We start from the raw sequence: 22,184 nt of genomic DNA on the forward strand, positions 1-22,184 counted from the left end.
GGGGTTGAAAGGTGGCAGAGGGTACCTGGGCAGCTCTTCCTTCAGTGTCTATTCACAGATTTAACATCCACAAAGACACCTTATCCCTTTTTAACCTACTGACACTACCTACTCTTATAGGCTGCTGTGGCAACACATTCCACAAGCTCACAACCCACTGTGTAAAGAGCCATTTCCTTTAATCTTTTCTAAACAGATCCCTTGCAAGTTCTGTGTACGAGTTACAGCCACAGACGCTGTCAAACACTCGACAGGCACCACAGCCCCAAGTATCTCGCGTACCCCAAGTACTTCAAATAGAAAATTAGGTTTCATTCACTCTTTTCTTTTCCTTCAGAAGAAGCAGCCTGAATTATTTATAGATGTTTTAGTTCTTCGCTCGCCCAGGACTTGATGTGCTGCATATTTATGTTTGTGCATGAAGAAATGACACAAAGAAAATTAGGCCAGAGAAGTAAGTTCTGCATTGCACTGTGGAAAGAAGCCTCTCTGATCTTCCCAGCAGAACACTGATTCCATGGAGGATGTGGCTGGACAGCTCTTGATGGGCCTTTCAGACTTGTTGGTCACTGCCATAGACTAAACAACATATAAAATAGATGGTAGTGAAAATTATGGTAGTGAAAATTATGGACCTTTTAAAATTCCCAGTCCTAACTAAGCTCCATAAATTGTAGTGAAGCCCATGGATGTGGAATCTAAAGGGAAACAAGCTGAGATGGGTCTGCACGGTAAAACAGAACATCCCTAAACTGAACCTGCAGAACAAAGAATTGAGAAACAGATTTAAAAGAAAAAAAAAGCCCTACACAAACAAAGAAAGAATGAGAGTGTTGATTTCAGTCAAGGAAACAGAGAACACTTTTTATTAAGTGAATTGTCTATTAATACTGTAGGAAGTCTATAGTAAATGCTTATTTTTGCAAATTTTGCACGTAACAGCATCACCTCCAAGTGCTGCAGTAATTGTATAGCAACAATCCACAGTGCTCTGGAGGCTGCAAATAATCTCCAGTGGTGACTAAGTTGTCTTTTTTGTATTCTAAGAGCAGTAAGAGCTTTTTAAAATATTTCTTACCTAACAAAATAATGAGAGAAAAAAAAAAAGGGTCCACAGGTTGCAATTGCTGTGCAGAGCAGGCAGGTCATTAATACACATTAAGGACCACAAAGCCCAGCAGAGCTGACATTGTCTCAGCGAGACATTTTCTGGTGGGCTGCAAAGGTGGAAATATTAAGGATCTTGTACTAGGTCCGTGTTGCTTGGAAGAAGTTTAATTTATTTATTTAATACATATATGTATGTATTCTCAGAAGTGAGCCTGAGAAGAAAACCTTCAGTGATGGACTTTATATTTTAAACTTTCCCAAAATCTATAGCAGATTCCAAGTTTCAGGCGAGGGAAGGAAAAGAAAACTATTTTTGCTCAAACACTCTGATGTCAGATCAGAGGAAACTTATCAGTTTCAAGAATCAGAGTACAAAGGGATTCCCACGGGGCAGAGAGAACCACGGGCAGTGGTTGGGATAAAAGAGTCCTTTGAGGGGCAGGAGAGCCCACTCTGAGCCGCTCTGCAGAACATCAAGTGAAGTTAAAGGCTTTTCTTTCTTGTAGCTGTTTTTTTGGATAACAGTGTATGCACACTTCAGAGCAGGATGGTGTTTGTTGACAGATCACACACGCTCGTGGGTGCTTTGTTTTGGGAGGCAGATGAGGCACCAGCTGCTTTTCTGTTACCATCAGCAGAAAAACTCCTTGAGGAACACACTCTGCACCCTCCCAGCTCCCTGTGCCACAGGGCCACAGCCCCCAGGGACCCCAGCACTGCCACAATAAAAACACCTCTGTCCCCTGAGACACTTCAGAGAATGCTCAATAACCATCAGCCATCACTGCTCAGCACATATTCATTGCCATCTCTCAGCTGCTCCCAAGGCAATACATCCAATAAAAGGCCATATTCCTTCATTATTGCAGAAATGAGACAGTGTAAAACAATATTGGGAGTGATGTCAGAGCCTTTTACTTCCCCATGCATTACTTTCTCCATTTCTTAAAAGGAAAACGTTACATATTTTATAAAATAACTCAACATTTTCAGATGGAATGCACTGCATGAGCAAAGTTGCAGAATTCTGACTTTAAAAAGAAAACCCAAAACATTCAAATTTGGCATGAAAAAATCATGTGTATAAGACAGAAACGCCCCCAAAACTTCAGTTATGAAGTACTAACTGCAGGAAAGAAAAACACAATGTTCATGTACATTACAGAGGTAGCCCTTGTCCTGCTATAGTTCAAGATGTGCCAGAGTTTTCCTTTTAGAGCTCCATAACTCACACATTTGAAATCGCTCTGGGAGAAATTCGGTTCAGGGGATGGCAGCCCAGGTGCAATTTTTTTTCTTACTAAATCCTTACATCGATTCAGCCATTTTTGATTTAGAGATTGTCAAGGGCATAAAACTGTCAGAGTTTCAGACACTTTATTTACCAGCTCTGAAGTGAAAACGACACCCAGAGAATCACCTGGTGCAATGGATGAATCCTATCTGGGTCACTGGCTTCACCCACAAAACCACACAAATTCATGGCTAAAGCTGCAACTGCTTTCCCAACTCACAGCTTTAGAAGGCAACACAGAGATAATACTTTAAAGGTTTCACCACTTTGAAACTCTGCTCCTGCTCACCAGGCCAGTCATACAAAAACCTTTCTAAAAACAGCAGAAAAGCTTTAAGCAAAAACTCTCTATGATAGCCCATACACTCATGGCTCCAGGAAATGTGATGCCTCTTCAGAAACAGTTTTCAGCCATTCTGCAGGTCTTGTGCTGCCTGCAAATAATGTTAAACACCAGAAAAACACACCTGACTGGGCAGAAGTTACCCCAGATTCTGTAATCAGCTTGATGGGGTGGACTGAGCACCCACCAAGGCATAACCAGGGTGGGTTGAAAATGGGTCATCCTCAAGGTCCCTTCCAACCCAAACCATTCCACGATCAATTTAGACACATTTTTCTTGAAAAAAAAAAAAAAAAAACAGGAAAAATCCAACAAAAGAAAACTGGACTGCAACTGCCAGAGAGAACAAACATGAAACTACATGAACACCAGCAGGGATTTGTAGTCATTCTTGGCTGAAAATTCCAAAAAAAAAAAAAAAAAAAGAAGTCAGCAATACATGCTCTAACTGCATCTGAGAGGACAGGATGGCTGGAAGGATTTATTGAAATTCTTTGTAGAAGAACAATTTACCTGTGAGTGTCAATGCCACAAGGCAGTGAGACTGCTGATCCTCTGAACAAGTGTCAGCAGAACCTTTATACTGCATTTGAGCCTCATCCCTTTAATTTATACTCTATGTAATATTAAAAAAATGTTAGAAGTATTTCTTAAACAGCATTGGTACATTTTTATATTTCTCTGTTTGGAAATCCAGTTTCTTCCAGTCCTGTGTCTAGATAAAATGATGGAAAAGAAACAATCTAGAGATTTTAAAAAAATCCCTCCAAAAGTACAGAATGTACCTTCACTAGAAACACAGAAATGGGATTTTTAACGCTTGATATTTCAGTATCTACCAACACTAAACTCTTAAAGACTTGATCTCCTCTCATGCTCATTGACATAATTGAGAATTAGTTCCACAGTGGCTCCCATGAATTTACACCCAGGAACAAAAAGCAGAAACCAAGGCCAGATGCACAAAAATTTCACGTCAGCTGGAATTCCCAGCTGTGTTTCTCATCCAAATTGTTCATGAAGTATCAGACTTCAAAATTGGCTCTCAGCCAAACTGGAGCACTTGGAACATTTTCTAGACCTGCCCTCACCAAGGAAGCTTTCTGCCAAATAAAGCAACAAAGAAGAAAAACACGTTGGTGGCAGGTTGGTTGTGATTGTGAATACAAAACAGCTGAATTTTGTCTGTAAGGACTCAGACATTGAGAGTGAAAGGTAAATTCCCAGTAGAGATGGAAGAGTCAGAATTATCAGGGATGTCCAAAGCAAAGGTGTTGCCCAGCTTACAGAGGGGCAGGGATGCAGATGAAATGCCCAAATCACAGATTATGTTTTATAGCTGAATGTCATCCTGTCCCTTGGCAATACCATCAGCTTTAAAATCAGAGTGTGCAAAACCACCCCTTAAGTGGCTTTTAATTTAATGCCAAGGCATGAAACACTTAACACTGCTATTAAAAGCTGTATATGGGTCAATGAATGAAAGATCCAGAAGGACAAAACCCCTCCCTCCATTCCAGTGTTGTACAGCCACAGCCCTTCAATCTAACACAGTCCTAAGGAACAATTACGGCTGTCCACGCTAAAATATGTTGCAACATCAACCTGCACCCCAGCATGGACAAATCCCAGCTGAGAACACACCACATCAAAGGCAGAAATGAAGAGTGGGGTGGCAATGGCAGCAAAAAACAATTTTGCAAAAGCTCTTTGAAAGGTGGGCAGGTCCGAGGCAGTTTAGATCCAAGTGGGGACAGAAGCATTCCTGCCCTTATCTCTGCTCCCAGTACCATGTTCACAGCCCCTCCCCTCACAGTGATGTTCTGATCACACACAGCCTGTGCACAGTTGATCTGTCTGGAAATCATTTGTTCTTGGCTGGATCAAAGCTTGCAGCAGCTCCAGGTCTGATCCTCTGTCAGCACACACAGAAGGCAGGAGGAGGAAAAGTCTTGGTAAGTGGGATGGGGAGAGGGAACAGAAGCAGGACAACCAGAGCTCTGCTTTAGATTGGCTGAAAGTGCTGTGAAATTGCACTTTCAGAGAGAAAGAGTTTGAGAGGACTGCTGGCAGAAAGGGGCTGTGAACAAAGGATTATATGCAGCTGTCATCCTGGAAACAGGATTTGCTATATCCTTGAGGACTCACCAATTTCACTGCATACCTGAACTGATTTTCATTAATCAGGTGAGCAAGAGTTTTTATTTTTTCCTGAAATCCACTAGGAGCAACATTTCTTGTGCTGAAGCTGAGCAGTGAGGTGTGGTGCAGCAGAAACTTGTAGGGTTGCTGTGGTTAAAAGGACTGCCCAGATCCCTCAAGGACTTGGCTGTGCTCCTTCCTCAAAAGGAACAAATAATTCCTGGATCTGTCAGAACCAAAAACCCCTGGACTTTTCTAGTGATGCATGGGATGTTGGTGAGGGTTTGTGAACAAGAAAGACCCTCCCTGCACAGCAAGGACTGTTCAAACCACTCTTTGTACCCAGGGCTCTTCAAGGATGCAGATGAACTTCATGGTAATTATCACTGCAGTTTTAAAGAATTCAAATTTGCTTCACTTCAGCAGCATTCTGTAACTCACTGAATTAACAAATTCCTACCAAATTCCTACATCAATGCAGTGTTCCAGCAGGAAAATGCTCCTCAGAAAGTGCTAAGCCACCATATTATTGGATTCTGGTGTTTAATTCTGTAATATGCCATAATGTGTATATAAATGGCACAAAATGTACCAACTTGTTCACAACAATCTCATTACCAAGTGAAGTGATTGTATCAACATGTCTAAGTGCTGACGGTGATTTAAGAAGTCCAACATTTGGTCTTAAAAGCAGATTACAGTATTTATAAAGACCTGTGGGAGGAAAGGAAGAAGCAAAGCTCATCTGTCAGGAGAACAAATGAGGAATATATAACTCCTCCAAGGCATAATGACAGCAGAAAGAGGGATATTGTTTAAAGCTGATGGAGAAGAGAATTCATCCTATTCATATCTAGAGGCCTGGATAGAAAACCTTGATATATTCCATTACAAGATAGAAAAATACACTCAATCTCATGAATAATGGTATCTTTACTGTTCAGTGCAATTCTTTCTATACTTCTGAATCTATGAGATAATAATTCCAAACTTTTGAAAAGACACCTCAGAGAAACTGAACACAAGTTTCAAATCCTTTTCAAAATAGAAAGATGGACTAAAGCGATGCTGTGTGTGCTGTTTATGGTGTACCTGGTGTTCTTTTGAACATAAACAAAACCCCGTGTGAATTATTTAAAGGATAAGCATTCTCACATACATATATATATAGAGATATATATTATTTTTTTCTGTTGTTCCTCTGAACAGAAGTCCCAGCATCCATCTGACCCTTTTCTCCCTGACTGACACAGACATTTCTGAACTGAGCCCCTCAAACTCCCCTGCATCCCAACCTTCTCAGAACCCCCTGGACAGCAACTCCAGCATTTACAGAGAATCTCTGCTCCAAAGTCAAACAAAAACTGAAACCCCAAGAGTAATTCATTAGTTAGGCTCATTTTAACCTCCCAGAAACTTCATTAAGATAATTTTGTCAGGGACATACCTGGCCTTCCACTATCCACTTGGAGATGGAGGTTTTGCCATCGTATCCCGGGCGGAATTGAAGCGTGGCAGAGCGAGGGCTGATGTTGGAAATCACCAGGTTGGTTGGAGCACCAGGAAGTTCTGGAGAAACAGAAAAATAAATGAGAGCTAGAAACACTCTTTGTCAGCCAGTAACACAAGCTGACATTCAGTTTCCAAGGGAAAAGGGCTCTATTTGCCCCAGTTGTGGTTATTTTTCTTTTTGGCAGAGTTTTACCCACAGCATTACTATTTGTGCTCTCTGTGCATGCACCACACTGTTACAGATCAAATGAGAAAAGAAAGAGCACATCTACAGAATTACAGGTACTGTTTTAGAGAAGCTTCCCAATGAACAAACCCTGGTGGTTTGGTTCTTGGGGGAAGGCACTTCCCAGCTCCTTGTCTGCCAAATCACCTAATTCCACTGAACTTCTGTTTCCCCAGAATTAAATTACAATAATGTTTATTTACTTCTTAGAGAACATACAACTACAACTGGAAAAAACTCCAAGTTGTGGGTAGTGTATTTAATATTGACCTATAATATCTACATTTTCCAGGGCATTCCTAATGCCTGATTAAAGTAGATGATTTTATTTTTTTTCAATTCCTGTAGCAAATAAAGAGGGTGACCTCTTACAAGGAAAAATCTGAAGCCCCAATCAGATCTTTGCCTCCCATCAGTCAAGATTACAGTGGCATTTACATTTTTAACATCATCTGAATCAACAACAAAAGCAAGTTCAGGAAAGAGATTAAATATAGAGTGTTTATAATAAATTCTCAATAGTTACCTGCATTTATAACAAATGGAGATAACTATTATAATCAGTAATTACATAGTGGGAGGTGTCCCTGCCCATGGCAGGGGGTTGGAACTAAATTATCTTTCAGGTCCCTTCCAACCCAAACCATTCTGTAATTTTATGAAAATTCTGCACTCTGTTCAACTGCAAAAGGCCAAAAATGGGCAGGGTTTTGGCATATATTTCAGATATGCACAAATACCCAGTATTTCTTGGTTCTTACTTCACATTTGTGGGAACCACGATCGATCAACTAACCCTGCCCAAGTGGGATAATGCTGTTATCTGGCAGGCACCCTGCCATCAGATATCATGGCATTGATCCAGTCTGCAGCTTGTCATAATTACCTACGATTAGGGAACAGAAGGGCAAACATACTTTAGGACACACAGAGAAGTTAAATAATACTGGGGAAGGGAAAAATTGGATTCCCTCAGTGATGAGCAATAATTGCCCCACTTTGGAAAATCCTACTTCTCTAACACCTAGATTAACTGAAACTGCTTATCTGAGGTATGAATTGGCTGTTTAGTTTGCTTTTTACACTGGATGGGGCAGAGTGTAGAATTTAAAAAAGAAAATACAAAAAGGGTAAATGTACAGGTGCCCAAATGGTAGCTCAGACAACGTGGGACAGAACTGCCTCCTCCCAAATATTTTTTTAGGCCAAAACTTCAAATTCTTGTAAATAAGATTTTAGTTTCACTATACAAGTGAAACACTCATAGTTGACATAAGCTATATTACTTCCACATGGAAAATCCTTTCCCTTTTAATATCACCCAAACTCTGTTTTTTGCCCCAAAGCAACACTTTGAATTGATTCAGGCTTCATTTTGATGTCACTTTGTAAATGTCAAGAGATTCTGTATTGTATCCACTTTATTACTTTGTCCATTCCGTTGTCATACCCCCACTTTTTTTTTTGGTATTTGTATTAAACATCCTCAACTTCTTGGAAAGCTCAAACTGCAAATATCTTCACTTTAACATTTCAGTCTGTCCCAGAAATTAAATCCAAATTACGTGGCAGAGAACTCCAGTGCTTTACAAATAAAAGAACTTTTATCACTGCTGAACTGAAGTAACCCGTGACCTTTGGAACACAGGAACACCAAGAACCAGCAGGTTTTGTTTTGTTTTGTTTGCTGCAGGTTGACCAACCTGGGGGCACTCCAGAGGAGATGGTGGAGGAGGTGACCCAGCCGCTGCCCTGGGCGGTGACAGCCACCACCTCGATGGTGTAGGTGGTGAGGGAGGACAGCCCTGTGATCTTGTACTCCAGGGTGCTGTTGGACAGGCTGCGGGCCAGGCGGGACTCGTTCCTGCCATACACCTCCCAGGAGATCTGGTACCCTGCAAAACAGATCACCCACAGCTCAGGGGGGCAACAATAACCCAGAGAATTCCTGCGTGGGCTTGTGGGCAGTGGTAGATCCTTGTTCCTTATTCTACTCCTTGTGATCACCTTCTTTAAACAGAAAAAAACCCTCCTTGAAGTAAACACTGGCTAAAATACCCAAGTATTTTAAAAATATTGTTATTTCAAATAAACAATTGATGCAGGTACCCACAGAGCATTATCTCCTTGTCAGGAGGACATGAGGTCTCAGGTTTTTTTTTTCTATGCTTGGTATGAAATGGCCTGGAAAACTGGAAATAACCTGACAGAAAGATGGACTTTCATTCTGTGAACTCTACAAAGAAAACAGGAAGAAACACTGGAAAATATAACATCTACTGGAATATCTAATTAAAAATCTCTATGTGCTTAGCAGGGCTTTCTCCCTTTGCATGCTGAAGTAACCTTCAGTGCTGCCTGTCTAGAAATACTTAGAAATCTGCCAATAACAAGCAGGCAGGAACATTGTCGGAATCTTCTAGGAACTGAAAAACCTCTACTCCCCACCGCTTGTTCCTTGCAGAAATCCTTCAGCAGGGTGAATCATTATTCTTTCTTTCAAAACCATCTTGGAGCCAATGCATTGTCCAAAGCTGCACCTGCCCTGACCTCCATATTATTCTTCTATCATAACCAGACTTTCCTTTTTATCTCTTTGATAACCACTTGCCTTCCAAGAACTTTTGAAACTTTCCACTGTCTGATTTGCTCAATTTTACCTCCAAATCTGCTTGTCCTCCTCCTGCCCAGTCCCACTTTATTCTCATTTGAACCCATGTGAACCTCGCTGTGCCAGTCCTTGGAGAGCATGTCTGAAAAGTTTGCTTGATTGCCGCTTTCTTTGTGATTTGACTCAGAGGGTGAAAAAAAAAAAAATACACATAGCTCTTGAATGCCTGTGAAATTGAAGTGAGTGAAAAGGACTAACAGAAAGGAATCCCACTGAGTGAACCATGCACAAGGCAAACTGGCTAGAGAAACTCCCTACTGGGTTCCTGTTCCCATCATCTAAGATGAGGAATTCAGACCAGTTGGAGGGCTTGAAGGGTTTTTCTAAAATTTTTTTTAAAAATAAAAAGACATGATAAGCTGATTAACATATATGAATTGATGTAGCAAAATCCCTCATGGTATTAACCAGCAAGCATGAATCATCTCATGAGCCAAAAGCATGGTGAGACGAATATTTCTGCAAGAGTCTGAGAGGTGTGAAACGTTCTCAGTCCTCTCTTTTGAGCTGCCATCACAGATAGGGATTCATCTTGACCTGATTTTGCATGAAAATGGGCTCAGTGTGCTCACACAGTCACTAATTATGTTTCAGGTGAGGGGGCAGTGATAAAGGGAGGTGATGCTTCAACAATTCCAGCTACACCACAAATGCTCCTCTGACTTTGCACTGCAGAGGGGAAGGGGGAAAACTCCTGAATGCTCATCTGGAACTGGTTTTAAGCAATTATCTGAGTGGGAATTAATTAACTCAGTAATTTACTGATGTCTTGGAAACACTGTGGTGTTTTGATGCTCTTTGAATAGGCTTAAGAATCATTTGCCAGACCAGAGCTGATGTAGCACAGCCAGGATTGTCATCTGTAGGAAGATTTTGACAAAGTTTAAGGGCTCTGTTGCCTGAATTAACAGAGGATGAGCAGAAAGGTGGGGGCTGACTGTTCCCTGTGTTTGATGCTCAGTCAAGAGGCACGGAGTTGCAGACAGAAGGACCATCACAAGCACCCTTTTCCTTCAATAGCTGTGGGTGCAGTCTGTTCCAGACAATAAATAACCAGAGGAAGATAAGCAGGGGACTTTTAATGCTCCCTCTATCCATTTGTTGCTTATGGACAATAGAAATTGTCACTCAGCACACACCAGGCAATCTTCAGTGATTGAGATATCTCCTTTCCCATCTGGATAAGCTTAGGTTATACATCAAATGTTGGTGATTATTCTTTGGACATTTTATGTCTTCTCCCTTGTGACCACAGAAGAGACCCGGCTTTCCCGCCCATTAAGCACATAGTCCCTATGTATTTATTTTCTGGGGAAAGAAAGATAAATGTTCACCAAGAAAAATATCCCAAGTTTCTGTGTAAATTGAAGAAAAGGCAAAGAGGCAGTATTTACTGTCAGGGATTTCAGTCCCCAATGCATAGTTAAATTCCAGTCATATAAAAGATGAGAACAGAAAATCTGTACATACACAGCGAGCAGACACAAAGCCAAATGCAATCAGGCATAACAAAAACAGATGGAAAAAAAAAGTGCTGAAGGAAAGGAACAACAAGCACCGCACCCCCAAGTAGCACTCCAGCCACACTGAGTGGCAGATGGGCAGAACTCTTGGGCCATGTGGCTGGTGAGAACACACTTCCTGTGTTACAGATGTGAGCCCTGCCAGAAACGTGGCAGCACAGCTGGATTTTCCAGAGGGATTCCCCTCTCTCCGGTGTGAGAGAGGACAGGGAAGGTGCCACAGATCCTTTCCCCACACTCTGGCACTCCACAAAACACTGCCTAACGGGAACTAATGGCCAGAGGAGTTCCAGAAATAATTTTCTGTTGATGTGGAGTAAATTCTCTACACGAGAGCACTACACCCAATCACAAACTGTCCGTCCACATCCAGATCCTCATAAATCAACGTTTGCTGAGGGAACGAGGAAGATACTGAGATTTACAGCAAGAGTAATGGGCAATTTCCCAGAGCAGGTTGGCTGCTGGGCACCCCCTCTGTGCTTCCCTCCTCCCAGTGCCCCTGCAGGGAACAAGAAGGTCCAGTAAAGACATCAATGAGCAGAAATGATGAATAATTGCCTCCCTGAGCACTCAGATCTCCAAGCAGCCCTCTCTAAACCTTTGAGGTGCTCAGGGCATGAACAATTTTGCTGTTCTTCTATCCCAAATGCAATTTGCATCATTAAGGAGGTTTCTTTTTTCCTTATAGACTCTGCTGGGCATTTTCACACTGGTGTTTTGTTATGAATGTCTTCAGGTGATTCCTTCTGAAACAATTTACCCCAAATACAACCCAGTCCATTATTTGGCTCCATCTGGTTTCAGACCATTCTGGGAGGGGGCAGCTTGTTTTTAGCAAAGTAATTCTGCAGAGCTGCTACCTGCTGCTTAGCAAGGAGCAGTATTACATCATCCTGGGTGGAGGTACCTAAATTTAAGCACTTGGGCTTGCAAGGCTTTGGCCATCCTCATGGAATCAATACTGCTCTGCTTTCAGGAGTCATTGGGTTCTATTCTCAAACCACTTAAATCAGTGTATATTTCAGGCAGGTTTCCACAGTGGAGAGGCAGGAGATGATCTGCATGAGGACTCCACAAACAGCTCAGAGCACACAGCTACAAATGGTGCACGTCACAGATACAGAGAGGAAAACCCTATCAAAATAATTACACCTGTCAAAAAAATTACACCTTCAGAAAATTAGACTGATATAATATTGCAGTGGGCAAGGGTCAGAAAATCTGATTTTTTAAACTCCTAAAATGCATTTTTTAAAAATGGTAACACAATTTTAAAAAAATTAAACATTTTAGCACTCGAAAACCAAAATATTTTGATCCACATGAAATTATTTTCTCCCTTCCCAACTACCTCCAGTAATTTAAAATCTGGGAGTTTTTTTGTGCTTCAAAACCTTGAAAACCTTTGTTAAATGGAATGTCCATCCTGTGCAGCTGCAATAGTTTCCCATCTGAGAACAATATTGCCTCTGTTGATAAGAACTAGAAGTTTCCTCAAGTATTTATACCTTCCTTTATGAAAAAACAATGAAGTTGCTGCTGTTGTATCTACACTGGCATACAGTAAATAGATAAATAGCTTGTCAAATGGCAGACTCATCAAAGGGAAACAAGAGAGTTCAGAACCCTTGTGATAGTTTATAACAGATTAAATAATGACATGCAAATTCTGTCACGCAGTCCACAGCCAGACCACTTGATCACAGAGGAAGGATTCTGTGATTTCAGGCTTGGTCTTGATTGCAAACCTCAGCAATGCCAATCCAGACTTTGCAGCTGTGAGCTCTGTGTAGGGACCCCCCACCCTTGGGGCAAAGGCCAAGCACGGCCTCACAAATTTTCAAAAATTCAGTAAAGCAGGTGGAGGTCACGGAGGATTTAACAAGACCAGACACCCTGTGGGGAGCTGATTTCTAACACAAACTGCTTTTCCAGTAAGCACAATCATGAGCTGCCAGTAATTGGAGCTGTACTTTGTGTAACACTCCCTGGTGACATCTCAATTACCCAGAGGAGGGGCCAGGAAAACAGCAACAGCCCAAATTCTCCCTAAATGCTCCACTGCACAGTTTTGCACTGCAGCAACACATTCCACCCCACACACACTGAATAAAAGAAAAAGAATAAAAGCAGAGATGGCAGCTGATACCTGTGATGATGCCATTCTTCTCTACAGGTTCTTGCCAGCTGACCTTGAGTGAGGTGTCCAGAATCTCAGTGAAACTCAGGTGTCCCACAGCTCCTGGCTCTGGCAAATCAGAAAAGGAAAGCTGTTAATAGGTGAACCCACTTGACTGGGATCAGATTCACACGGCAGGGTTAGGGATGGAGAAATATGGCCCTGAGCCAGGGCTAAGGGAGGCTGGAAAGCTCAGTGACAGGAGAATGCAAGGTGGGAAGAAACACTCTGGCTATCATTTTGTCAATTATTTCACCCAATCATCATCCCAAGTGTGTGGAGATCTAACAGCATTACTGTTTGTCCTCAAGGATACCTGTGAGGTGTTTGCCTGCCCTGTTTTGTGCAGCAACATCACCAGCAATCCCCTCACCTGGAAAGAGCCTTTTTTCTATGCAAGGTCACAGCAAGGACAGAGTCACGAGTCACTGCTTGGATAAATTCCCTCAAAACAACTCTAAAAATGTCCAACATAATTGCAACTGTCTTCTGTAAAATGAGTACAAGTGTGTGAAACTTTTTAAAGGGTTTTTATGATGTAGCTCAAGAGCTCTTAAAAATTTCAGCTCCCCAGTGTGCAATGAAAGAGCATAAAATGGAATGACTGTCAAGAATATGCCATCCTCCCTCAATTTTGATCTTCAGGGGAGACAACCTGACTGATTTTTGATCCAAATGCTGTTCTGTCCTCAATCGATGCACTGGAAAAAGGAGGTTTTGTTCACTTTATATTCACTGTGCTTCTGTCATTGGATGCCTGCCCGAGTATCCTCCAGCTCCACTGACATCAGTTGGCAATTTCTTGTCTGCAATTTCATGTTTTGTTTCCTCTTCAATTTAGTCCAGCCTCTTATTCCCCTCCAGCTATGACAAAAAAAGCCCAAACCCTGCCAGTAGGTCAGCTACAACCCCATTTGCAATTCTGCAGTCCCAGGGAGGAAAATCCCCAAACCCACTCTGCAGTACCCTGTAGTCAAAGCACACAGAAGAACTGCTGAGCCCTCAGTGATCCCAGGAATGCGGAATAAGAGCATGGAATTATCACAGTTTGGGACTGTGGAGCTGCAGACATTGAAACCACTCACTCACAAAGCTTTGCTCCAATCAGCCCCTGCAGTTGCAGCCCAATTTCAAAGTCATCAGGAAACAGAGGTGCAGGTGACTCCAGATCATGTTTTATCTGACCTACAGCTTGTCAGCTAACAGATCCCTGTTTTCCTAAAGGATTGCCTAACTTTGCTATCCAGACAGAAAATGATCACCTGTGAACATGAATGACAGGCCTTTCAAATCTTTTCTTCCCATCACATAAATCCTGAAGCAACTGAGCTTCAAGGAGTTCTCTGCCAAGATGCATTACACCATCCTGCAAGGAACTTCTCCAGCACTGTGAAAACCCAGAGAAGCAATTCTGAAGGGTTTATAAATAAATAAATCAACCCTGCTCATCTCTCCTGCTGAGGCTCCTTGCAGCACGTAGCTGGACACACCAAGAAATGTCTCAGATTGTCTAGAAAATACAACGGCTCTCTCCTGGTTTATGTTTCCTGATGGAATTCTCTTGTGTTTAAATCAGCATGGGATCCCAACATTTCCCTGAGATAGCCTCAAGGAGACAGGGCAATGACTGCTCCCACTTTGTGGAAAGTATTTAAGGTTCATTTCTGCCGCCTTTCCTTCAGCAGAAATATTAAAAGTCTCTTTCCTCTTCCCAGCTGATAAATTTTTGTGAAATCCAAGGAGTTTTGTATCTTTGGTTTCTTACCCTTCTGCACTCAATGAGCTCAACCATGGGGTTCTACTGTGCCGAGAAGGAGAAGACAGATGAACTCAAACACATTTACAAATCATCAAAAGTCAAAGCTAAAGCTTTTTTCCTTAGGAAAATGGGCAAAAAAGCTGATAATGCACAGAGGAACCTAATACACGTTTCACCTTCCACCACACCTTTTGCTTTCATCCCAGACACACAAGTTGGACTTCAGATTAGTGGCTCACACAGATTTCTGGTCCTTAAATTCCTACCTCTGGCAACCTGTTCTAGTACATAGAGGAGAGTAATCCATGGAGGAGTAATTTTCTCCAGGTCCCTTCAAAAGTATCTCATGAAAAATTGGATTAGCACTTTAGCCTCACTCCTGTGAATGTTAATGACAATTGGATTCCTCTTTACGGGAACACTGACTAACCCAAAAGATCCCTATTAAGGCAGAGCAGTATTTCTAAAAACAATATCTTAATGGATGAATTAGACGTTTTTTATTCTGGTTTAAACCTGCAAATGTGCAGCAGTGTTTATGATACTCCTGAAACACCGGCCAGAGCCAAGATCACTGTGGACACAGTCAATTTATCTGCATCAGACACACACTGCACTTGTTAGGCCCAAATACGTCTTGAGAAAACAACTTTGGCCACAGAGACCAAACCTTTTTCTGGTGCAGGAAATAATTTACATGCTAAACCATTCAGTTCATTTTATTTAATCCTGCCTCCAGTTTTTCAGGATGCAAGAAACTGCCTTGCTGTGATCCTGGTTCTTTCACATAAACACTTGCAATGTAATATAGATACAGACATTTTCATTTTATTGAGTAACAGCAGGAAACAATTGTAAATTAATCATTGACCTCCACAGGAAGTTCCAGTGCTCAGTTCCTAAGAAGATCAATTCATATTTATTTGGGTGCCTCAACATGGATTTAAGAGCACAATTTGCAGACATAATGCATTATGTGTTGGCTGAACCAGACTATGAAGCTCTTAGCTAATCATCAATATAACAAAATTCATCCAGGTTTAGTCCATAATGGAACAAAAAAAAAAAAATCAAATATTTGCCACAGGCTGAAAGAACACCCATGGAAAACTGGCTGAGATTTTCATCTTACATGAGGTCACATGAGAAGAGATTGCTGTGAACCCAAGGTCAAATTTTAAGCAGAGACATTTAAAAATTGGGTACTCACTGTCTTCCAGGGTGCGCAGGAGCTGGGGAGGGCTCCGAGGGCCATCCCCTGGGGTGGTGAAGCACAGCACTGAGGTGTAGTAGCTGGTGAATTTCTTCAGGTTGGTGATGCAGCCACTGTGAACACCATGGAAATCCGGAGCGATGGTGACCACGGTCACACTCTCTGGAGCATCCACCGGCCAGGCCAGGAGCTGGGAGATTCAAACAGGGATGAGCTCTCATTAGAAGTTGTGTCTATTTGGAATCAAAGTCGGTTTGGCTGCCAAAATCATCTTAATCTGATTGCAAAGAAGCAAGCAATGCTGTTAAGCCACTGTCAGCTCTGATGCTGAACAGATGGATGCAGCACTGTGACACTGGAGGGATGTCTGTAACACTCACTGCTGATGGGGATCCACCAGCATTGCAATTCTCCATGGCTGCTGCCGAGCAATGCCAAAATTATGGCAAATCATTATTCAGATGACACGAGCCTTTTGTCTCATCAGCCTGGCCACTCTCTGCTGCTGAAAGCAGGCTGAAGGAAGAAAAGTACTTTCAGGGCTACTCTGTCATAAATGCTTTATCTTCTTTTCTTATTTTCTTAAAGATGCCACAGTCTGGGGAGGTTATTTGGATCAGAGGGAGAGAGATGGGGACACACACACCCTCCTGCCCCTGCCACAGCTCCCCCAGCACCCCAGTGAGCAGCCCTGCCTCACAGGCTGGGAGCATTACAAGCTCAGTGGACTGGGGACATCCACGCTGTGAATGATTCAAGCGGTTCTGGAACTACAGAAAGAATAGAAAAACGGTTGTAAAGATGATTACTACAATTTTCAACACCTGAGTCCCAAAAGTTAGACTCCTGAAGACATTTTCATGCATTTAAAATAGGGTGCTTGTCAGAGGAGCTCAGTCTTGCAGGTTTCATTCATCTCAGTGGATGTTCTGGGAGATCAATATCTCTGAGAGTGCAATACCTCATGTGTAGGTACCTAAATGAGAACTTAAAAAATTCATTTTTGGCAAACGACTTTGAAATTCTGAAACAATTTTTGAAATCGCCTTAAAGGCTTAGGGGTCTAAAACTTGAAAGTGTTTATGAAATTTTTATTTTGTCCAAAAATCCTTATCATGTGGCTTACAGGAGAATGTTAAAATTCCAGGCCTGACTCAGTATCTGTGTAAATCGTGCTACCTGTATTGATTTCAGGCTCATAAACATGAATAGATACCTAAAATTAATAAGCTATATTTGACACATTTAGCCAATGTCTAGAGTCTCTGATAACCAGAAAGCACAGTTAGGGGACTATTAGGAGTAACTTTGTTAGAAATATTTCATATTTGAGAAAGTGCACTTTACAACTTATTGAAATGCAAATAAATTTCGAAGAAAAGATAAAAATGTATAATGGCTGAAGAGGACAGTAAGTTTTATTTTCTTCTCTAAATCACCTCTGTGCATTACAATTGGCATTTATAACTTTGGAAGACTGAACTCTTGAGTGCATGTGCGTGAGGAAACGTGTGCAGAAAACACAGGTGAACAATTTTGTCAGTTAAAGGAAAAAATGGGTTTAATCCTTAAGAAAGGCAAAGGCCCAGCTTTGAGAACTAGAAACTTATAAATCATACACAAAGCCACTCTAGAAATGAGTGACAGAAATGATCTCACACAATCTTTGTACTGCATTTCCCAACCCCTGGGAGAAACAGGTTGGTAAAGCTATGGCAATCTCCTGCAATCAAAGAAATACAAATTTTGATAATTTCAAAAGTTTTTATTGGCCATTGACAGATACAAGTGACAGTTTTACTTCTTTTATAGCATTGCTGAAGAAACTGAAACAAAAATTAGAGGTAGCTATGCAATGAGATGAAGGATCTTTAGACTGGAACTCTGAATATAACAGAGAATGAAAATCTGAAATAAGACTTTTGCAAACATGGGCTCACTGTGCTTGGACCTGCACCAGAAACCTACAGTGTACTGCAGTCCACTGAACCCCAAAAGTGCTTTTATTCTCCAGAGTCTGAACAGAAGCCAAGTGCTATTTCTGCGCTGGAGTTTCAGGGCATTGTGCTGCAGCCCTGTCAGTCACTGAGCCTTGAGAGCTCATTCTATCCCTGCCAAAAGCAGACACACACATCTCCATGTATTTATTTACTTCTGCAGCAGTGAGATTCTCAGACCGCTGCTGGTCCTCATGAGAAATACATTGGTTAGGACAGAAATACCAAAATTCCCATGCATATATCTGTCTCAGTTTCTCTGTCACTCTGAGACATTCCTAGAGAAGGATCAAGTCTTCTGAAACATCTCAAATCCATGTACAATCCCTTAATTCACAAATTGTCTTTTGAACTACAACATCCTGCTCAAATCACTCCACCCAGCACTCAAATCAACCTTGCTTCTCCCTGCTCAGACCACACACACCTGTCTTCCCTTCTCCTGCTCTGAGATTCCTGCAAGATTTATCGTTGTTCTCTCTATGGAGGTTTTAAAACCCTTCATTTATTATGCCCTGACTGCTGAATCACTGATGGAGGTTTTGTTTAGAACAAACCACCCTATCCAGCTCCTCAGCAAACACTCCACTGGTCAGAGGCACTGTTAAGCACTCTCTGCTCTGTGCACTCCAACAGATGTTGCCTGATTAATAAATTCTACATTCTCAAATCTCTCAGATCATCACAGTGGGAAAGTCAAGGCAATTATTCAGTGTGATGCCTTGATTCCCAGTGAAATGAATGGTGATTCTGCATTAGCATAAACAGAAACCTCAAGGTTGGTTTTCAATTCCACAATGACATGTCTCCTGAGGTGACTTTCCAGACTGACATGGAATTGCTTTCTGGCTTTGGAAACTCTCCAGGAAAATGACAAAGGTATGAGGACTTCTACGTTATGACACATTCTCTTTCCAGAACTTACATAAATTGGAAATATTAAAATCATAGAATGGTTTGGGTTGGAAGGGACCTTGAAGATCATCCAGTTCCAACCTCTGCCATGGGCAGGGACATCTTCCTCTATCCCAGGCTGCTCCAAGCCCCGTTAGGAGCAACATCTGCTCACTTCTCTCTTTATCTTACTTGTGTAAGCTACTCCTGAAAGCACAGAGTCACTTTGGAGATTCAGAGATCATAAGGCTGAAGTTCTGGTTTACACCAGAACTGCTAATGCAGACATTATTTGAAGTATGTACTCACCTTGTACCCTTGGTTGATGCCATTGATGAACTGCTGGGGTGGAGGGTTCCAGAAGAACTGGATGGTTGTGGAATTCACTGCTTCAACCTGCACGTTCTGAGGTGGAGCTGTGGGCACTGCTCCCAGGAGCAGAGAGGGAACAAAACAAAAACAGAGAGGAGAGGAAATGAGGGGAAAAAGAGAAAAATGAACACAGAACCCAGTAAGTGTCACTTGCAAGTTGCAGAGTAATAACAACCTTGAGAGAGGGATGCACTTCCCGTGTAACAGCAATGATTTGGAAAGCTGGGTAATTGGGTTAATTTCTCATCCTGTATTGGAGATTCCTTCAAGGGGAGGAGAAGAAATGGCTTCTGCAGCTTATTATCCTGCAGAGGAGTTTCTCAGAAAGACTTGAGCAACGTAAGGATAGGTGAGCACAGCTCTTTCAGTCATCCATGAGTGCACGGAGAATGAAGACTTTCTGAGAGAAATTTCTTGAGTCCTTTAATGCTGGCTCAGTTCCCCAGATCAGACAAGAAAACATGGAGTTTGCACAATTAAGGTTTTAATTGTGAATTATAATCTGGCAACAGCATCTGTTTATTATTTACTGCTGCTTAAAGAATTAGGACCAGTCATATCACATGTAGTAAAGATTTTTCATGGGAATTGAGAGTTGTTCTCATTTTATCTTGATGTGATATGCATTCATGTATATTGAATTGATTATATATATCCTGAGCCAATACATCCTCTAATCTACTAAAAGTTGCATAAACATTTTATGCCAAGGATTTAATTAGACAGATGTTTTCTCAATACAAAAGCAAGCACGGAACATAAAGGCATGCTGCCTTCAAACAACCAAAACCAGCACTTAAATATTTCACCATTTAATAAAATGTCTCATTCCAAGCAATTTCTTCAACTTACTGCTTTAAGATGTCATTTCTATAGTTCTCAGAGGAAAGAATATTAATAGACAGGCCTATTTTTTCTGAAATTATCAAGCTTATAGTAATTTTAAGAAGAAAACTGCTATCTGAGTACAAAAAAATGGACTAAGACACTTTAAATCCCATAAAATAAGCTTAATAATGCTTCAAAAATATCACTATTGACAGCCATGTGCATTTGTATTCTACGAAAGAGGAGCTATCCACAAGTGGTTTTGAAGCCTGCAAGCCTTTGTTCCTTCTGCTTCCAAGGGAAAGTTTCTACCAAAGCCCAGTGATTTGTGCTTATAAGGAGAATCCATGATTCCCACTGAGAAATGGTGGTTTCCTCTGCACTTTTCAAAAACAGGGCAGAAACTTTTCAAGTTCCAAAGCACTTTTCGGAAGATGAGTCTTTGTGTGGAGAGGAAATGAAGAAAAGAAGTTCAAAAATGCAAAACTGCCCCTCCTCCCACCAAAAGTTATTATTTGCTTGGAAGAGACATAAAGGGGCATTATTCTTAACTAGTGCTGACAATATAGTAAGACAGGACAGTGCACACTTACCAGAGATGTGCACAGCCCAGAAAAAACAACCAGAAAAATGGAGAAATCCTCAAGGATGTCAGGCTTGAAATGACAAGAACATCCACTCCCATGCCCTCTGTCACTAAAATTCCCTGAAGGTTCTGCCATGGCTCCACAACCTTGCTCTGCAGCTTTTTAAACCTCAGTAGCTGCATATTAGTCAGAACCTTCTTGCCCTAATTTAAAACTTGATGTGACAATTTATGAACTATGCATAATTATTGAGTTCTAGAAGCAGAGTTTATCTGATAGTACTCTAAATTTTCATTAGAATCTGGGCCCTACTTCCTGCCATGTATCATAATTCCCTGTGTGCTTTTGGAAGGTTATACTATTATCTGAATGACCTGTAGACATCATAAAGTTTTTCTAGTTAAGAGATTCACCAAATCATCCTGAGATACAATCATAAATATTAAAGTCACTCTACAGTCATAATGAGTTGCTTTGGCTACAGTCCCCCACTAAATGCATTTTTTTTCTTATTCATATTCTTGATGAAACTGTTTATTATGAGAGCCACAAGATATATTTGAATCTGCTTTTGTGTGCAATACCTTGTATAATTAATGGTTAACATGCATAAATTTTTTTAAAAAGTCAAAATTCTTACTTTCCTGCATATTTGCATGTTCAGGTATTGTAACTGCCAGAGATTTGTTATTGCAGAAGAAAATTGTGTTACGGGTCTTGCTGTTAGTTTGTTAGCAGAAATTCACCAGGATATTCCTGATAGATTCATCTCCTCCTGTCAGTAAAGCTAAATCAGCTGAGCACCACCAAGGTCCAAATTTTTCATTTTTGGTCCTCACAGTTCTCAAAAAAGCTCAGGCAAACACCTGAGGATAGGTTTATGACAGTTTTAGGAATGTGGATAACCAAATGCATTAGTTATTTCTTTTAAAAAGGAAATATTTTTTCTTCATTAGGAGATGAATTTTTGAAACAGGAATATATGGTCATAGCAGAGAAAATACCTGCTGTAATATGAAAAGTGGAAAAAATTATGAACAGAAAACATAAAACCTTCAGAATGTTGGAAATCATGATTTATATCACATTTCCTCCTTGGTTATCTTTATTAAAAAATCAACATCTGCATCTCAATTAATGCATTTAAAAGATCGAAAGAACATGGTTCATCTGATTTGCATAAGCTTAATTATACTGCAGAAGGCATAATGTAATATATTTTTATATTTTTAATCAGTAAAATATTGGCATTATAATCTCAAATTTACTTCAAAGTGCCAGTATAATATTCTCTTTTTATGTCCTGATATTAAAGGATTCCTTGGGTATCTGAGCACTTCTGCATTTTAAAAAGAAAAGAAGTTTGAGGAAGCTAAATCAGAATTGACCTTCTGGTCACTTCAAAACTCAAATACTTTTCCAGGATCATGGAGAGTAACTTCCTGAAGCTTTGGCTGTCTGCACAAGGGATTTTCTAATTTAGTGGTTGATACCTGTCCTCTTCCTACAAATTTGTTGTCAAGCTGTACAG

General features: G+C 41.0%; 1 protein-coding gene across 1 annotated transcript in view; it reads right to left on the minus strand.

Moving 5' to 3' along the window:
- The window catches only part of SDK1 (sidekick cell adhesion molecule 1), a 387,816-nt gene that overhangs the window by 91,941 nt on the left and 273,691 nt on the right, over positions 1 to 22,184 (minus strand). Inside the window, exons 19-23 of the mRNA XM_005420447.3 lie at positions 19,176 to 19,291; positions 15,973 to 16,165; positions 12,974 to 13,072; positions 8,331 to 8,522; positions 6,337 to 6,458 (exon numbers count right to left, since the gene is read on the minus strand). Of these exons, the coding sequence (XP_005420504.2) occupies positions 6,337 to 6,458; positions 8,331 to 8,522; positions 12,974 to 13,072; positions 15,973 to 16,165; positions 19,176 to 19,291 (722 nt within the window). The remainder of the gene's footprint in view (positions 1 to 6,336; positions 6,459 to 8,330; positions 8,523 to 12,973; positions 13,073 to 15,972; positions 16,166 to 19,175; positions 19,292 to 22,184) is intronic.

Source organism: Geospiza fortis, unplaced genomic scaffold (genome assembly GCF_000277835.1).
Source record: "Geospiza fortis unplaced genomic scaffold, GeoFor_1.0 scaffold237, whole genome shotgun sequence".
In the NCBI taxonomy this organism is placed as follows: Eukaryota; Metazoa; Chordata; class Aves; order Passeriformes; family Thraupidae; genus Geospiza; species Geospiza fortis.